The sequence below is a fragment of the Aquila chrysaetos genome, chromosome 12, assembly GCF_900496995.4.
Source record: "Aquila chrysaetos chrysaetos chromosome 12, bAquChr1.4, whole genome shotgun sequence".
Classification (NCBI taxonomy): Eukaryota; Metazoa; Chordata; class Aves; order Accipitriformes; family Accipitridae; genus Aquila; species Aquila chrysaetos.
Genome location: NC_044015.1, coordinates 41,618,396 through 41,633,556, shown reverse-complemented (window position 1 = coordinate 41,633,556; position 15,161 = coordinate 41,618,396). Strand labels below are relative to the sequence as shown.

The 15,161-nt window shown below is 47.0% G+C and overlaps 1 protein-coding gene across 1 annotated transcript in view; it reads left to right on the top strand.

Moving 5' to 3' along the window:
- The first annotated feature begins 72 nt into the window (after positions 1 to 72).
- Positions 73 to 15,161, top strand: part of WLS (Wnt ligand secretion mediator) — a 37,727-nt gene continuing 22,638 nt past the window's right edge. The window contains exon 1 of the mRNA XM_030033569.2: positions 73 to 350. Coding sequence (XP_029889429.1) covers positions 245 to 350 — 106 coding nt within the window. The 5' untranslated portion in view covers positions 73 to 244. The remainder of the gene's footprint in view (positions 351 to 15,161) is intronic.

Genomic DNA, 15,161 nt, shown 5'->3' with positions numbered 1-15,161 from the left:
CTCCTTTAAAGCAGCCACATGCAACCGAGCAGCGGCCACAATCACGGCTGGCGGCGGCGGGAGCAGGGGGAAAGGGAGGGAGGGGGGGGGCCGGTTAAAGAAAGCCGGTTCCCGGCCGGGCCGGGCGGTCAGTGCGGAACCTCGGCCGGTCCGTAAGCCCGTTCACCGCCTAGTCCGGGCTTACTGCTGCCCCCCCGCCCCAAATCGGGGAGCGGGGGGGGGGTGGTTTTAGCGTCGGGCGAAGATGGCTGGGGCCATCATCGAGAACATGAGCACCAAAAAGCTGTGCATCGTCGGGGGGATCTTGCTGGTTTTCCAAGTCATCGCCTTTCTGGTGGGAGGTCTGATCGGTGAGTGCCGAAGGTGCAAACTTTCTCTTCCTCCTCTCCTCGCCCGTGTTGTTTAGCTACTTGTTACAGTATCGCTGACTCGCTCCTATGATCTAATTAGCCCTGCTATTGTAGTTAAGAAAACACGGCTCCCTGGGCCTCTTTGTGCACATTTCACTCTAGTGCCTGCGAGAAAAGAAGGGGCAGAGAAAAGTTTTTTTGGCCTGGTTTCAGTCCGTACTTAAAGAAAGAGGAAGGGGGGGGGGGGGGGGGAAATCGTCAGTATGGCGACTGATCGCGCCGGGAAGCCTTGCATCGCAAAGTTGGGGTTTTAAAAAATGTGGTTTATTTTGTAAAAAAAAAAAAAAATCTTCCTCCGCTCTTTTCGTACCTCTGCCCCTCCCCGTTTCTCGGCCTCCGAACCGACCGCAGGAGGAAACCTCACCGCTTGCCAGAATGATAACAACAAAAAAATAAAAATTAAAAAAAAAAAAAAAAGGAAAATTAATGGGCGCTGCCCCGGGAGAGGACAGGACCGCTTTTACCCTCTCTGGGGTGCGGTGGGGAGCCTTTGGGTGGCTGCTGCCCCCCCCCCCCCCTCCCGCCAGCAGCCGCTCCCCCCGCGCCGCCGCACTCGTGCTTTTGTCCGGGGTCGTTTCTCCCGGGGGGGACGGGATACACACACACGCTCCCCCCCACCCGCCCCGATCCGCTTCCAGGAGGCGCTTGAAACCGCGCGGGGTCGGCTTGGGTTGGTTTCGGCTCACGGAAAACCCGCGTGGGTTAAGCCCCCCCTCCCGCCGCTGTGCTCCTTGCCCCCCCCCCCCCCCCGAGCCCCTCCACGGGGGACGGACACGTCCCCCCACCCGCGTTGAAAGCTTTCCGGGTGGTATCCAGCCTTCCCCGAGCCGGCGGGTCAGCCCGACTTTTTCGCACGCAAACCTCCTCGCCTAAAACTTTGAAGCCCAGGTTGTGTTTTTTTTCTGTATTAGCGGGCGGGGAGCGTTCCCAAATCCTGGGGGAAAAGGGCTGGCGTGGATGGAACCTTCGGCAAGAAACTCGCGGTCGGGGTTCGCCAGCCCTCTGCCGCCGGGGGCTTTGATTTTTGCCTGGGGAAGGAGCTGGGGGATGGAGGGAGAAAGATGGAGGAGAGCAGGGTTTGGGGGCAGTCCCGGGAATTTTTTTTTTTTTTTAATTATTATTTATTTATTTTTTTTTTTTTTTTACTAGAAAGCAGCTGAGTTATGCACCGGCTCCTTGTAACGATCGTCGTGTATCTCTGGCTACTTTGGCCATTTCCAGCGTGGAGATGTTGGGGAAGGGCTGTGCTGCCCTGCGGAGGAATTCCAGACCCAAACCCTCCCCGCTCTCCCCTTCTGCAGCTTCTTGGGCTGCCTCGCCCAAGGGTTTATTCCCCTTTCCTCGGGTGCAGGCGCCTATTTGGGGCCATGGGGATTTTCAGTAACAACTGCGGATAAGTGAAGTCCCATTGCTCCCAAAGGGCATTGGGACAATTTGTTGCACGTTTTCTTTGGGAGAAAAAAGTTGGACTGTTCTGGCCGTGGTCTTTATTTGTGAGGTATTGAAGAAACATCTACAGCCATTCCTCAGAAAGCAGATTCAGTGTTCCCGATACACATTAGTGCTTTGCATCTGTAGCCTCTCTAATTATCTGTTCTTAAGAGCCATAAGAATTCTACTAAACATAATTTTTGAAAACTTTAGTTTCCCTCATTGTCTTGCTTCAATTCCTCGTCTTTGCTTAATCACAAAGTAGTCGGTGGCAAACATTGGATTAAAACCCATTTTTTCTACTCTTGTGGGTCTGAACCAACACTGAATATTATTAGGATTGCCTTTTTTTCTTTCCTTCCTTCCTTCCTTTTTTTTTTTTTTGAAGAGCTGGTTTGAGAGCAGGTTACTGAACCCGACGCTGATTCATTAGATAAAATGCCTTGGCCTGTGTTGTGCAGAGAAGCCAGACTCGGCGTTCATCTTAAAAGTGTTTTTCTAGTAGCTTCTCGCTTTTAAGTTTAAAAAAAGTAAGTTGCTTGTAGAAAAGGAAGGGTGTTGATCAGAAAGCCCCGTTTCCGTTGTCATCTGGGGACAGGCGTGACGAACAGACATATTTCTGTTTAGCTTTATAGGGAATTATCAGGAATGTTTTTGTTCAGGTTTGTAGAGATTTGGAGATGAAGGAACTTAGATGCTGTTAATTCAGTCTTCCATCTTGCCTATTCCCTGCTTCACCGGCTGCTGCCGCCCGGCACCCACAGCGGGGGCCCTCATCCTGGGTGGGGGGAGCCCCATCCTGGGTGGGGGGCACAGGCTGGTGCTGGGGCCGGAAAGCCACGGGGGGCAGGCCGCAGCGAGCAGCGCAGCTCTTCTGCCAACCGAGACAGCGACTCGGGGCTACGTCTTGCGCAAACTCGGGGTAACTTTGTACTGCTGGAGTAAGTGCGTCTTCTAGCCAGGGGCAAGTCCTAGGGGGTTATTGTGGGCAAACTTTCTTTAATTGCTGGAAAACCCCACTTCTGATCTTTGAGCAGATAAAACTGCACTAATGAATCATCCGAACTGGTTTTTCCTCCGCTTCTGATGCATCGGAGGCTCTTCCCCCTCTTCCCTTAGTGGCTGTGGGGCAGCTGTGCTGATTGATGGGCTCCAACAGCTCCCAGCCAGCCCTCCTGGGAGCTGGAAGCCCAAATGAATATGGTGCTTGTGAAACAACTCTTAAGTTCTTGCGTGTAACCTCGGTGTGGTCCCCAACATCTGGCGCAGTGACACACACGCAGGGCATCGCAACCCGGGGCTCCGTGTGACACTCCTCCCAGGAATTAGCCCTGAACCGTGCCTCGCCGTTGGGGTCCCTGTGCCCCTGGAAACTCGGAGCCAGTGGCTTGCAGTCGATCCCTTGGACCACAGCTGGGGTCCACGGCTTGGGGTCCTGGCCCCTTTAGTTAGTCCCTGGCATGTGGCACGCATCTGTTGAGAAATGGGTGCGTGGCTGGCGTTCTTCTGCAACGTGGCTGGGAGCGAAGCGGTGCTAGGAGTGCTCAAACTGCTGATAGCTCTGGCAGCAATGACACGGGACTGCTGCTCTTCAGAGAGGTGTGACACGAGGTGGGATGGGAGCTGAGGTGTCACTGAAATAGCGTTCCTGGTCTGGTTTGATCCAGCGCACCAAACAGACACCAAGAATCTAGTTATTTTAGTTTATTCAGGTCTAGACAAACCAAAATATGTACACAAGTGGAACATGGCTACAAAGCTAAACCAGCCTTTCCTTTAGCAGTCAGTTAGGTCATATTTCAAAACAATGACTAAGTGCTCTATTTTAACAGATTACTTGTGCAAGTCCAAAATACACAAATGCAACGCATTGGTACCTGATACAACAATGACGACAAAGCTTCATTTTTCTGAAATTGGGGTTTTCTGCCAGTGGTGGTTCTCTAGCTAGTTTTTGAACGGTCAACTGCATAATGTCTGAGTTTTAATATGGCTTGCACATTTCCAACAGCTCTTCTATTTAGAAGCAGGCGTCTTATCAGCTCTCAGGTGGATTTTGCTTAGAACTGTATGTTGGCAAAGCATGAGATGTACATGTATGGGAGTCATTCCCTTACTGGGGTGAAGCTCCTGTGGCAGTCTAAGGGAGCTTTGCAAGGCTAGGGAGTGAGAACACACCTCAAAAGAGAGTTTTATTGAGCCATTTCTTTGCTGTCATGCTACGGTAATGAACTGTTGGCTCCAGACAACTGGGTCTGTCACTGCTTCAAACCGTCCTGTTTTCAAACCCTGCAGAATTTCTGGTGTCTGCTCCATTCCATGGCAAACATCTTGTTTAAAGGTTACGCTTCTGGACTGTGTGTGTTATGTGTTCAGTTAGGAGGTATCGGTACTAGATAAAACATGATCCATAAAATTAGTCATAATAAAACCTTGTCTTCACTACCCTGCTATGAGTAATAGCATACGTATATTATAGGGGAATGGGATCAAACAGGAATGTTTTCTGTTGTCATTCAAGGCAGCATTAATGTTTGTGAGAAATGAGGCTAACGCTAATTTACAGTCAAGCCGGCATTCTCAGGAGCCCCTGCATGCTATTGCATATGTATGCTTTGCCTCTTCGAGATACATACTGTGTAGGTTTAGCCAGATACCTGGCCTCCTGGCTGTCTCCAGCGTGCCCCCAGGCTCGTCCAGGCTTTGAGTTGTGCTAACCAGCACGTGGAGCCAGGTTAAACCTTACCACAGCTAGACCAGCTGCGGCATCCATCTGGCCATGCTAGTTACTGGGAATTTTGACCGGGGTGTTCCAACAGAGGTCACACCACAACTGCCAAAGGTGAGCTTTGTGTCCTCTCCTGACTGCTGGCCAGGTGGTAGAAACTGTGCGTGTATGGAAGTCTGACTTGACTCTAGTGTGGGTTTAATGCCTCTTGGTTTTCTTTAAACCAAAGCTTTTGATTACAAATTATCTTCCTCTGTATGCCATGAGGGCAGCTATTGATGGTGTCCCTCTTTCTAATTTCCTTTGAATCCTGGAATGCTTTTAAATATACAGGATTCTAAAAAGGAAAAAAAAAAGGAAAGAAAGAAAACGGACTTTACTGCTCAAATCTGTCCAGAGTTCACGGAGATAGCAGGAAATTTTGTGTTAATCAAGTCTCAAAAGTGTACAGTGCTTTTTGTAATGCTCCGTGGCTCTGCAGCTCCCATAGAGTACTGGAGAACGCCGAGCCTCCTGGGTGGTGCTGGCACCCGGGCAGCATTTTGTGCATCTCGGTGGGCTTTGTGCCGCTGCCTGATCACCACAAAAGCTGGGTGGACGTACGAACCTGCAGCCTCTGACTCTGGCACGCTCGCTGGTTTGTTTTTAAGCTAGCTTGTGCTTCGCTGAATGGTCTGTTCTGTTCTAAGGACCTGGGGTCAAGAAATTACCCCACCTTCCCTGCGGCTTTCTCTTGCTATTACTCGCAAAGTGATGTGCATCTTGCCCCTGGTTTTCCAGTACGGCAGGAGGCTGTAGCAAAGAGCAAAGCTGCTGGGCAGGCTGAAATGGAGGGCACAGGAGGAAATGGGACAACAGAGCTCTGGGCAGCAATATCTGTGCTTCAAAACTGTGACTTTTGTTCCTTTAGACAAGTTATTGAAAAGACAACTTTTCAATAACTTAATTTCTGTGAGTTACTTCTAGGACTATAAGGGTGCCTTGTCCCAAGTCACAGATTATCTTGATTTCCATTCAAATGAGCCGACTGAATACAGCAGAACCTCCCTGGAGTGAAGACAAAGTCCAGGAGCAGGCATACATACAGTTAAGTACTGAAAGTCCGGTGCCCAACCGTACACTTTACAAATTTAACTGATTGGAAAAGTGGAGGTATTTATTTAGCACATGAGTCTTCTGGGATGAGGGGGATGCATTTAAGAAGGTGCAGGTTCACTGCTCCCTTGCCTCGGCTTAAGGTTGAAAAAACAGAATTGTTTTGACTGGAGCGAATAAAACTCTTACTTGTGTGTCTCGCCCAGAGAGATAATGAGTCATGTGTATAAATGGCTGAGCAGCTATCAACAATTCCAGTTCATTATCTAAATGTCTGATTTGGCTCCTGAGCAGTGAGTTTCCAGGATTTAATTTTCTTTCCTAGGATTTCATTACCTTCTTAGGGCTGAACTGATCTTTTGACAGCAGAGACGCTCTGATTTCTAAGGTATGTGGATGCAGCCTGCTAGGGAAGAGTGTCTGTGGGCTCCAGGACAAAGACCATTTTTATGTGCCTGACTTTCTTTCATCACTGGCCTCTCCAGAAGATGGCCAGGCTGTGCTGAATAGGTTGGTGCGGTACCGTGGACATGAATGCCAATAGACTCCTCTGTATAGACACATTCCTTTAGTGCTGCAGCCTTGGCAGAAGCGCTGGGAGCCGATGAAAAAGCAGACATGAAAGGTCATGTCTATTTAGTTTAGGTCTGCTCAATTCTTCTTTTTAAGAGCTGTAACTGTAGCTGAATGGGCAAATGTGCCAGAAATTGAGAGTTCCCAGGCAGAAACGTCCATGCTGGGGGCCCGAGGAGCGGGCAGCGAGGCTGTAAATCCTTCGAGGCGCTAGTTTTTTTGCTCTTCTCACAGTTGCATCACTTCCAAACTACAGTTAACTTGGGAGAGATGCATCAGGGAAACTCTGTGTCTTGTAGTTTACGGAAAGAGGACGCTCCTCTCGCTGCTCCTCTTTTCTTTTGGGTTGATACTAACTAAACAGGCTTGGTTTTAAACATGACCTGACCACTAAACCAAGCGGTGGTCATGCCGCCTCTCTGCTCTTTGCAAGGGGTAACGATTAAACAGGAAGTCTTTTCGTTAGTAAATAACATTTATGGTCTTTGAAGTCAAGTTATAACTCTCTGATAGCCTCGGAAAGCCTTTGAAGGGTGCAAGGTGTCCATCTGCTCTAGGACTGCCTGCTGCTGGCCCCAGCCTGGGGAAGTGCCCCAGGATCTGATCCCTCCTATTCAAATGCAGATGAAATTCTTTACATATCTGAGTATTGGCAGTTTCAAGGTATCTGCTTATCTGTAGTGTGCGACTTGGGGAATTTCAGGCTGTCGCTCAGGAGAAAAGCTGCCAGATAACGTCAGGTCATACTGCTATTTTAGAGCTCTGTTTGCAGGGATTTAATACCTTGGCTGGGCGTAGCAGGAAATGCATTTCATCTGAGTCGAAAATTGACAAAGGACGACTTGGAAGAAGATCAAACTGTCTGTGGCAATTAGTAAATCAGTTCTACCTTCTTTTTTTTTTTCTTCTAAATAAAATATTTTCGAATATCTATTTCTGCATTTATGGAACTCCTACTGCTAGTGCTCTCTTTGTTTGCATTTGTTGCTGCTGTTGCATATGTATATGAATCGTGGGGGTCATTCATTTAGTTCTCCCAGCAAATATACTTGTACTCTAGTGCCTCATAAGACTTCCTTGCTTTGTGACTTGCCTGGGGCTGAGGGAATAATCCCTTATCTCTGAGAGCAAGACTGTTCCCCAGCAGCCCTTTGGTTGCTGTTCGGTGGCAGCAGCCTCGCAGGGTGCTTGGACTCCTGTTCCCGCAGCAGGGACCCTGGCTGCACTTTCAGTTTTAAAGGCTCTTGGCACAGCTGCTCCTGTGGCTCTCTGAGAACTGGCTTATTGAAGAAAATCTCCAGTTTGTGCTGCTCTAAAGAGGCCGTGCTGCACGGACAACTTTTCTGCTAACATGGCCCAAAGCTGCGAAAGTAGCATTGAAGACCAAACCTCGAGCAAAAAAATCCAGCCACCCTTCCAACACGAATACACACACGTCTGTCCAGCTACTGCATGGTTACAGGAAGCTAAGAAAGCATAGAAATTCCACAAAACCACAGCAAGACTGTTGTGCTGGCTGTAGTGCTTGCGTAGGGACCTCCAAATCCTGGCCACTCACATCCCACCCCAGTCTATTAAGACGGTAGGTTTGAGTTTGGCAGAGGTCTGGGCTGCTGTCTGTGGCACCAAATATCACCTTCCATCCAGCCGTACTCCGAACTGGGATTTCCAGACGAGGCGGAAAAGCCAGTGCTGTCACTAGAGGAGGTCGGTGCGCAGCTTGCTCTCCACATCCGAAGCAGGAGACCTGGGTGCAGGACGCGAACTTGGGTCAGAAATCTGCCAAACTAGGCTTTGATGGTTTGGACAGGGTCGTTTTTATGGTCTGAAACAAAAAAAGACAGAGAAACCTGTAGTATTGAAAAATCTATTGGAGACGACAAACAAGGGTGTTCAGCTACAGCAGTATGTCTGGCAACTCCCACTGTAAATAAGGATGGAAATGGTGCCCTGGGGCTTTAAAGGACTATGGCCTTGTGAAAGCTTGAAGTCAAATGGTAAGAAAGAAATACCTTTCCCAAGGGAAGTGGACTTCTAGTAGGTAGTGGGGTTTTTTTGGTGGTTTTTTTTTTTGAAAATGAATTAGATGATTTAAATGTACAGCAATTCTGCATATAAAAGCTGCTGCAGTGTTCAGAAAAAGGCTTTCATGTAGCTTGCAAAATAGTAACTAGTAATAAAAAATAGTAATTTAAAGACTGCGTTAGTGGTCACTGTCATTACCGTATTAAACTGGTAGCATCAAGGTCAGGGAAGGGGGAGGTAGAAAAGAAAACTTTCATGCCGCAATAAATACATATTTATAAATAATAAGTATATATAATGTTATTCAGGTTCTCACTGTTCTAGTTGGAAAAGCTCAGTCTGTCCGATGATAAATTAGCTTGTTTATTCCTATCCTGCTGTTGGTTAGTGTAATGAAGCAGAAGTCCATTGTGTGTGCTCATTGGGTAGTGATGGCTCTGCACAGAAGGGGGTAATTGAGTAGAAAAGCGGAATGCTCCTGGTGCATGGGAGAAGTTAACACCACATGAGGTCAGTAGGATTCAAGCTTTAATCAATGTAGACACAATGCAATTGAGATTTTCTAAAGGGCTTGTTTATAGTGTGAGAGCAAGGGTCAGTAGTTAATTTGAAATGCTGTAGGTGTTCTAGATGAGAAGGTACAAAATATATATCATATTCATGGGGGAGCAGAGAGGGGATGTTATTCTTGTAACTGGGCTGCATGCCTTGTTTGCGGGAGTATGGAGGAGGGAAGAAGGAAGGAATTATTTGAGGGTTTATTGCAGGAGCTTTTTAAAGATCTACTTAATTTATTGAAATTAATAAACCGAGTGATGGTGGCTCTTATGCACATCTAGGCATAGGTAATATTGTAAAATGAAAATACTGAAAAATTGAGCTCACTTATAGTAATTTTTTTTTCAACCTAAAGATTTAAGTCTAAATACAGAGAAACAGTGTGTCTTTTCTCTCTGAGGAATAGATCCTGAGGTGAGCCCCTTTACAAGTGGGATCTTATTTTCTGCTGCTTTTCTCAGAAAAGAAAAGGGTGGATGAATGCTTACATGTTAATAGAGAGAGATTGCTTCAGGGACAGTATAGCTGAAACTAAAGAAAAGCTACTTATTGCTCTACCAGAGAGATGTTAAAGCTGTCAAGCCTTGAACTGGGGCTTTGAGAATTAAAATAATAATAATAATAATAATAAAAAAAAAGGGGGGGGAATTTTGCAGCTGCTCGGTCCTATTTGCTAACATCTTCCAGGGTGAGTTCAGTGGACTACGAATGGTGCTGGAGTTTGGCTAAATGAATTCTCTGTGTTCCATTTGCTCTCGCCCATCTCCACCATGCTTTGCAGGAGAGGTAAGCCCAAGAGATAGGTAGGAACAGGTTTTGCTTGTGGCACAAAGATGTGAAAGGGTATTTATTAAAGAGTGATAGCTGTTTGGAGAAAGTAGGCTTTCTTTTCTTCTGTCGTTCTTAAAGATCTAATTGGTTTAACGTCAGTTTTTTTCTCTTAGAAGTTTGAAAGCAAAATGTCATTTTTCCCCATGCTTGAAGATTCCTTAAGGTCCATGGCCACCAGAAGGCCTCCTTCCTCTACGGTTATTTATTCTTGGTCTTTGTATTCTGTGTCAACTAAGCTTTGGGCCCTAAATTTTCTGTAGGGTCAGGCGAGCATCAACTGTAAATACACCCAGCAGCAGGAGGGAGTAAGTTGGGTGGAGGAGAGCAGAAATGTCTGTGGGGGTGAGGGAAGAGCAAAACCTGGGACACAGCATGCAGGAGAACTGGGATCTCTAGGGAAAACTGACTGTGACTCTTCTAGTTGAAAAGTGAACTGTGTTGGCGGTCATGTTGTGTCCATACGACGTGCTCCATGGTGGACGCTCTCATGCAATCACCAAATATTGTAAACGCAGTTGCTGCTTGGCATGGGGAGGCTTCACCCTTACAGGCGAGAGCAGGATTTCCCAGTGCCTCTCTCAGTCCAGTGTAGGATTTTGCAGAATGGTAAGACCTTGTCAGTCTGATCTCCTGGGTTGTAGAAACAGCATTAAAAACTGTTTTGAGGAATGAAACGTGGCCATTTGTTCTAGGGCAAAGATTCAGGCATTCAGAGAAGAGAGAGAAGTGGCAGCTAAAAATCTGAAGAAGTGGAATATATACTCATTGGGATTTGTGTGTACACGTGATCCAGCTGGCAGTAATCGCTATCACACGTGAACTCAACTTTGCTTAATATTTAGTCTGTATGTGGAGTGATAAAAATGGGAACAAGGGGGCACCCTGCTCTGACCTCCTGCCTGACCCTGCCATGAGCAGGAGGTTGGACAAGAGACCTCCTGAGGTCCCGTCCCAGCCAGAATAACTCTGGATCCTCAGCATCAAACAGCGCTCTTCCCTTTGAACGGGTTCATTTTTAATATGCTGGCCAAGGAAGCATAATTCTGTAATATGAAGCTGTAGCTTTTGTTTGAAAAATTATGCTAACAAAATCAAGGTTGGGATGCTGTAGTTAATTAATTATGCTTGTATTGATTGGGGGAATGAGTGTTTACTTTCCTTTTTAAGCAACCAAACTAGGAAGGTTAAGTTTGAATAAAACTTTTGCCAAAAAAAAACCCAAACCCCAAAATACTCCGTTTGTTTCATTTAGTTGGCCACAGTGTTGCACTAATCTTGAAGGGATTGAAAACTTTCCCCTCTGAGGATTTCTGGAAGCCAAACTTGGGAGCATGGCGGTAACCAGGATCTAACCCAGTGGCTCAAGAAAGCACGACACCAGTGACAGACAGGCCTGGATCCCCCGGGTCCCTTCCGAGTACCCCGCTATTTACCACTTTGCTGGGTATTTGGAGCAGGATGCTAGGTTTCTTCAGCAAATACTATAGGGTTTTACTGTGGAGAATATCGGGGGGCAGAAGCAGCGTTGGATGGCTCAGGGTGTCCCGGCCATGTGATGAATCGCTTCGGCTCTTTGCCTCTGCTCATACTCTGTTTAGTCTACGTGAAGTGAAAGAATTTCGATTCCGGTTGAGATGTAGGAGAGAAATCCTCTCCATCTTGGCGATGAGGATGGTCACCAGTGCTGAGAAACCAAATCATGACATCTTTTGCTGAATGAGGTCGTAAGATCTTTGACCTCTCTGGCCAGTAGATACAAGGTATGCTGAGATGTCTCCTTCAAATCCTCTTATTTGGAGTTATTCTGTAACACCGTCATCTTCGGGTGAATCACCGCTACCAGTTCAACACAAGACTGAGTAGTTTTGGATCATTCAAAACTGAAAGCAATTCAGCTTCTGTCCGTCCCCCCCACGCTAAACTTCTCTCTTACTTTTAACTGCTGCTGTGTCTTGGGGACGTAGCTTGAGAAAATCCATGTGCTTGAGTCAATGTACCATTGTCTAGATGGTACTGTCAGTATGAAAAGTCACTGAAAATTACACGCAAGAGTTGCTTCAATCTGTAAGACGTAGCTGAAATAGCTCTGAAAGTTCACCAGAAGCCCTCCCTGGGAAGTGCTGCCCACGCTGCTGAAGGCACCTGGCTCTTTGGGGGGGCTTGTGGCTGAAGCTGCTGCAAGGGGCCGTGCTTCCTTGGCAGGGAGCGGCAGGGTCTGCTGTGACCCCCTGTAATTTGGGAGATCCTTGGGACTTTTGCAGTGAGCCAGGCACCTCCGAAGCCTCTGTCGGTGGAGGTGCAGCGGGCAGCTTCCCTGTTCCCCAGCAGCATATGGGCCACATACCTTGAAGAGAAATGTGTTTCGTAGCATATATGCAAACAAGCTTCAAAGAGGCTAAACTGTCTTCGTTCCCCAAACTGGTATGAAAACCAGGGAACTGCAACAGAGAGGTTGCTCAGACCGTGTTGGTTTGATTTTCATGTCTGGGCTTGCCTGGGGTTTTAAGGAAGATTTAATGAAGGTTTGTCCCATCGGAGCAAAGGAGGGCTCCGGTGGCGACAGTCACCTCCTGCCCGCTTCCCTCGGGCGCAGGCACGCCAGCTCCTTGGAGATCGTGGCTGTCGCCCTGAAAGCATTCGCTGTGAATCATCCTGTCTCTAAACTTGTCTGTGGGTAGTTTTTTCTCTCGAGCAGGGGGGGTTAGAAGCATCCACCGACGGTGCTAGCAGCTCCGGCAGCCTTGTGCCTATGGCTTTCAGCATCTAGCACCGCAGGGCTCTCACCCCTTGGCACGAGGGGTCTCTGCCCGATTGCCTGCTCACGGTCCCTGGGGCCAGGGCTCCTTCACGGGGGTCCCCGGGCAGCCCCAGCCCAAGCTCGCAGGGCTGGCTCCTGTTTGAGCTGGCTCCTAGAGAGCCATGCTGCTGACCAGCTTCTGCAAAACCCTCCTGAGCAAAGCCCTGCTCCTCGGTTATTCTGCTAGCCCCTCCAAATGGTACCTGCGTTACTGCAGGGCTTCTCGTCACAGCAAGCAGGCTGGAACATGGGCTGGGGCTTATCCGCTGTATTATGCACAAACGGCTATTTAATTATTTACAGGCTGACATATATCATTTAATATATAAAGCTGAAGCATCTACCAGCCCACAGGCAGAATGGCTGAGAGCAGCCTGCTTGGCACCACGTTTTAACTGAAATCCCTCGATGCTAGCTTTGTTTTGCATAGCACTTTGTAATACTGTTAGTTGACTTGGCTGCAGTTTCACAAAGCATTTTTTTCCACTTGGTTCAACACTCCCTTGAATTTAATGGGACTGGAGCCAAACAAGTAATGGAAGCCAAGTGCCGACATTCGTTTGGTGTGCAGTTCCTGACAAGGAATATATATATAGTAATTGTCTCTTGCTCCTCAAAGCTGTAACTTTGGCAGCGGGGATACTTGAGTGAGCATGCCAAGTATTTAAAATCATAATCAGTCAGTGATGAAAACATGTATTTATGGCTATAATGGGGTGCATCAAAGCAAGAAACATTCGTCTTCTCTGTAGAAGTAACAATGTCTCTTAATTCAGAAATGCCTACTTTTAAATCACACAAAGATTTGTCGAAGTTAAAAAGCTCTAAGAGCTCGGCCTGAATGATGTATTTCCCAACAATATTCCTAATATTCACTTAGAGCTGCAGTTTTAGCCATGGTTACTAGGTTCTGCATCGAGGCATGAGAAAGGAATGTTGCACCGTTTTATGCACTTACGGCACATCGTTAAAGTGTTCTGTAATCCTGGACTTGCAGCTAGATTTTTTTTGTTTGTTTGTCGAATGCTTTGTTTTATTCTATTTTGCTGTTTCTTTCTGGCATATCAGTCATTTGTTCTTCTGGGGGGCTGCTGTAACGTATGAGCTTTCTGTGGTTCCTGGAGGACTGCTGGATGCAGCGAGGGTTTTGAGATGCGGCAGTGCTACGTATCTGTGATGCACTTAGGCTGGGGACTGATAGCGAGGGCAGGTATGAATCTGGGAGTATTCCCGCTTAAGCAAATCCCTTTCCTTTCAGCCCACCCTTTATGCCAGCATCACTGCTACTTTTCAGCTAGAAGAAACTTATTGCTGTCCAAAAATTGAAAAAATGCAGTTTATAAACAACTGCTTTTTAATAACTTCCTCCCGACTCGCACGTTGAGTCATCTCTCCCTTGCCTGTAGGAAGGAGTGCGGATGTCGTCTTTCTAACGAGGTGGCACGTTAGGGAAGATGCTACGCAGGGTTCCTGGCTTGGATCCCAAAAAGCAATAGAGCTGCTGTTGTGATGCTGCGTCCAAATTACAAGGGAGCCAGGTCTGAATCATCTGGGTGTAGCGCGTGCGGATGTCAGCGTGCTGAGCCGGGGGAACCCTGAGCTGGCTCTGCCCCGACGGGGCTGGGGGTGGCTGGGTGGGTGTTGCTCAGTTTTGGTTTGTTTTTCTCATTGAAATACTTGGAAGTTTGTAGGTAGGGTGCTATTGCTTGCTGGTGGAGTTTTTTTGGTGGGAAGTCCTGGACCATCTGTCAGAACGAGGATGGTGACGATGTGAAAATAGCCTTCTGCGGGAGCCCGCGGGCTGGCCGGCTTATCCCCAATTTTACATGACCACCTCAGCATCTTTTCTCTGGAGACTTTGACATGAAGTCATTGGTTATTCTATATGCCTGGATATCTGTTATTCTATGTGCTACTTCTGTTTTAATTCATAGTATAGGAACATTTCAATGCTTGTCACTTGCATTAGAGCATTTTTACATTATTAGGTTAAATTTGCACTTAAATTTTTCAATTTCAAGCCTTTTTTATTTTTAAAAGGACTGGATAGTTTGGGGTTTTTCATAAATGTCACATCACAAACTTGTATTATGTAACTTTAATTTCTTCAAATTCTGGTGAAAACAGACATCAAGAAAACTCTTTTAACAGCTTAAAAAGAAAGAGTTAACTTGCTCCATCTGCTTCCCAAAACCTGTGAAGCTGGAAGGAATTCTTTACAGCATGTCCGATGGTACCTTCCTGGTAGTACTTCAGAAAAGAGAACAGTGCTGGTTTAATTGCAGTGAAATGTATTGGGTGTCAAAATGTGTTGAGCTGGCTGTTGTGCAAAAAAAATTACTTTTTTCTATGACGAAAGGAGAATAGATTCATAAGGGACAGGGGAATTATCAACCTCCTGGTCACTGGGCTTTCTGACCCGCAGGAGCCTCTCGGATCATACAGGGGAGACGAGGAACTGGAGCAGTTCCAGCTCCGCTCATCTCCGTGGTTTGCCAGTTCTGTGATGCATTCAAACAGCATTAAAATATTTATTTCCCAAATGATACTGAAAACAGGGCAGAACCGCTGTCATAAGAAGTCTTTGCATGGCAGAACTATGTTGGAAATGTGTTTGAGTTTTTAAAAGCCTTTTCTTTCTCTCAGATTTGGAGGTGTTACGCTGAAATTCTGGCTGAAGGTGGAATGTATTTCTTTTCTGCTTTCATCCCTG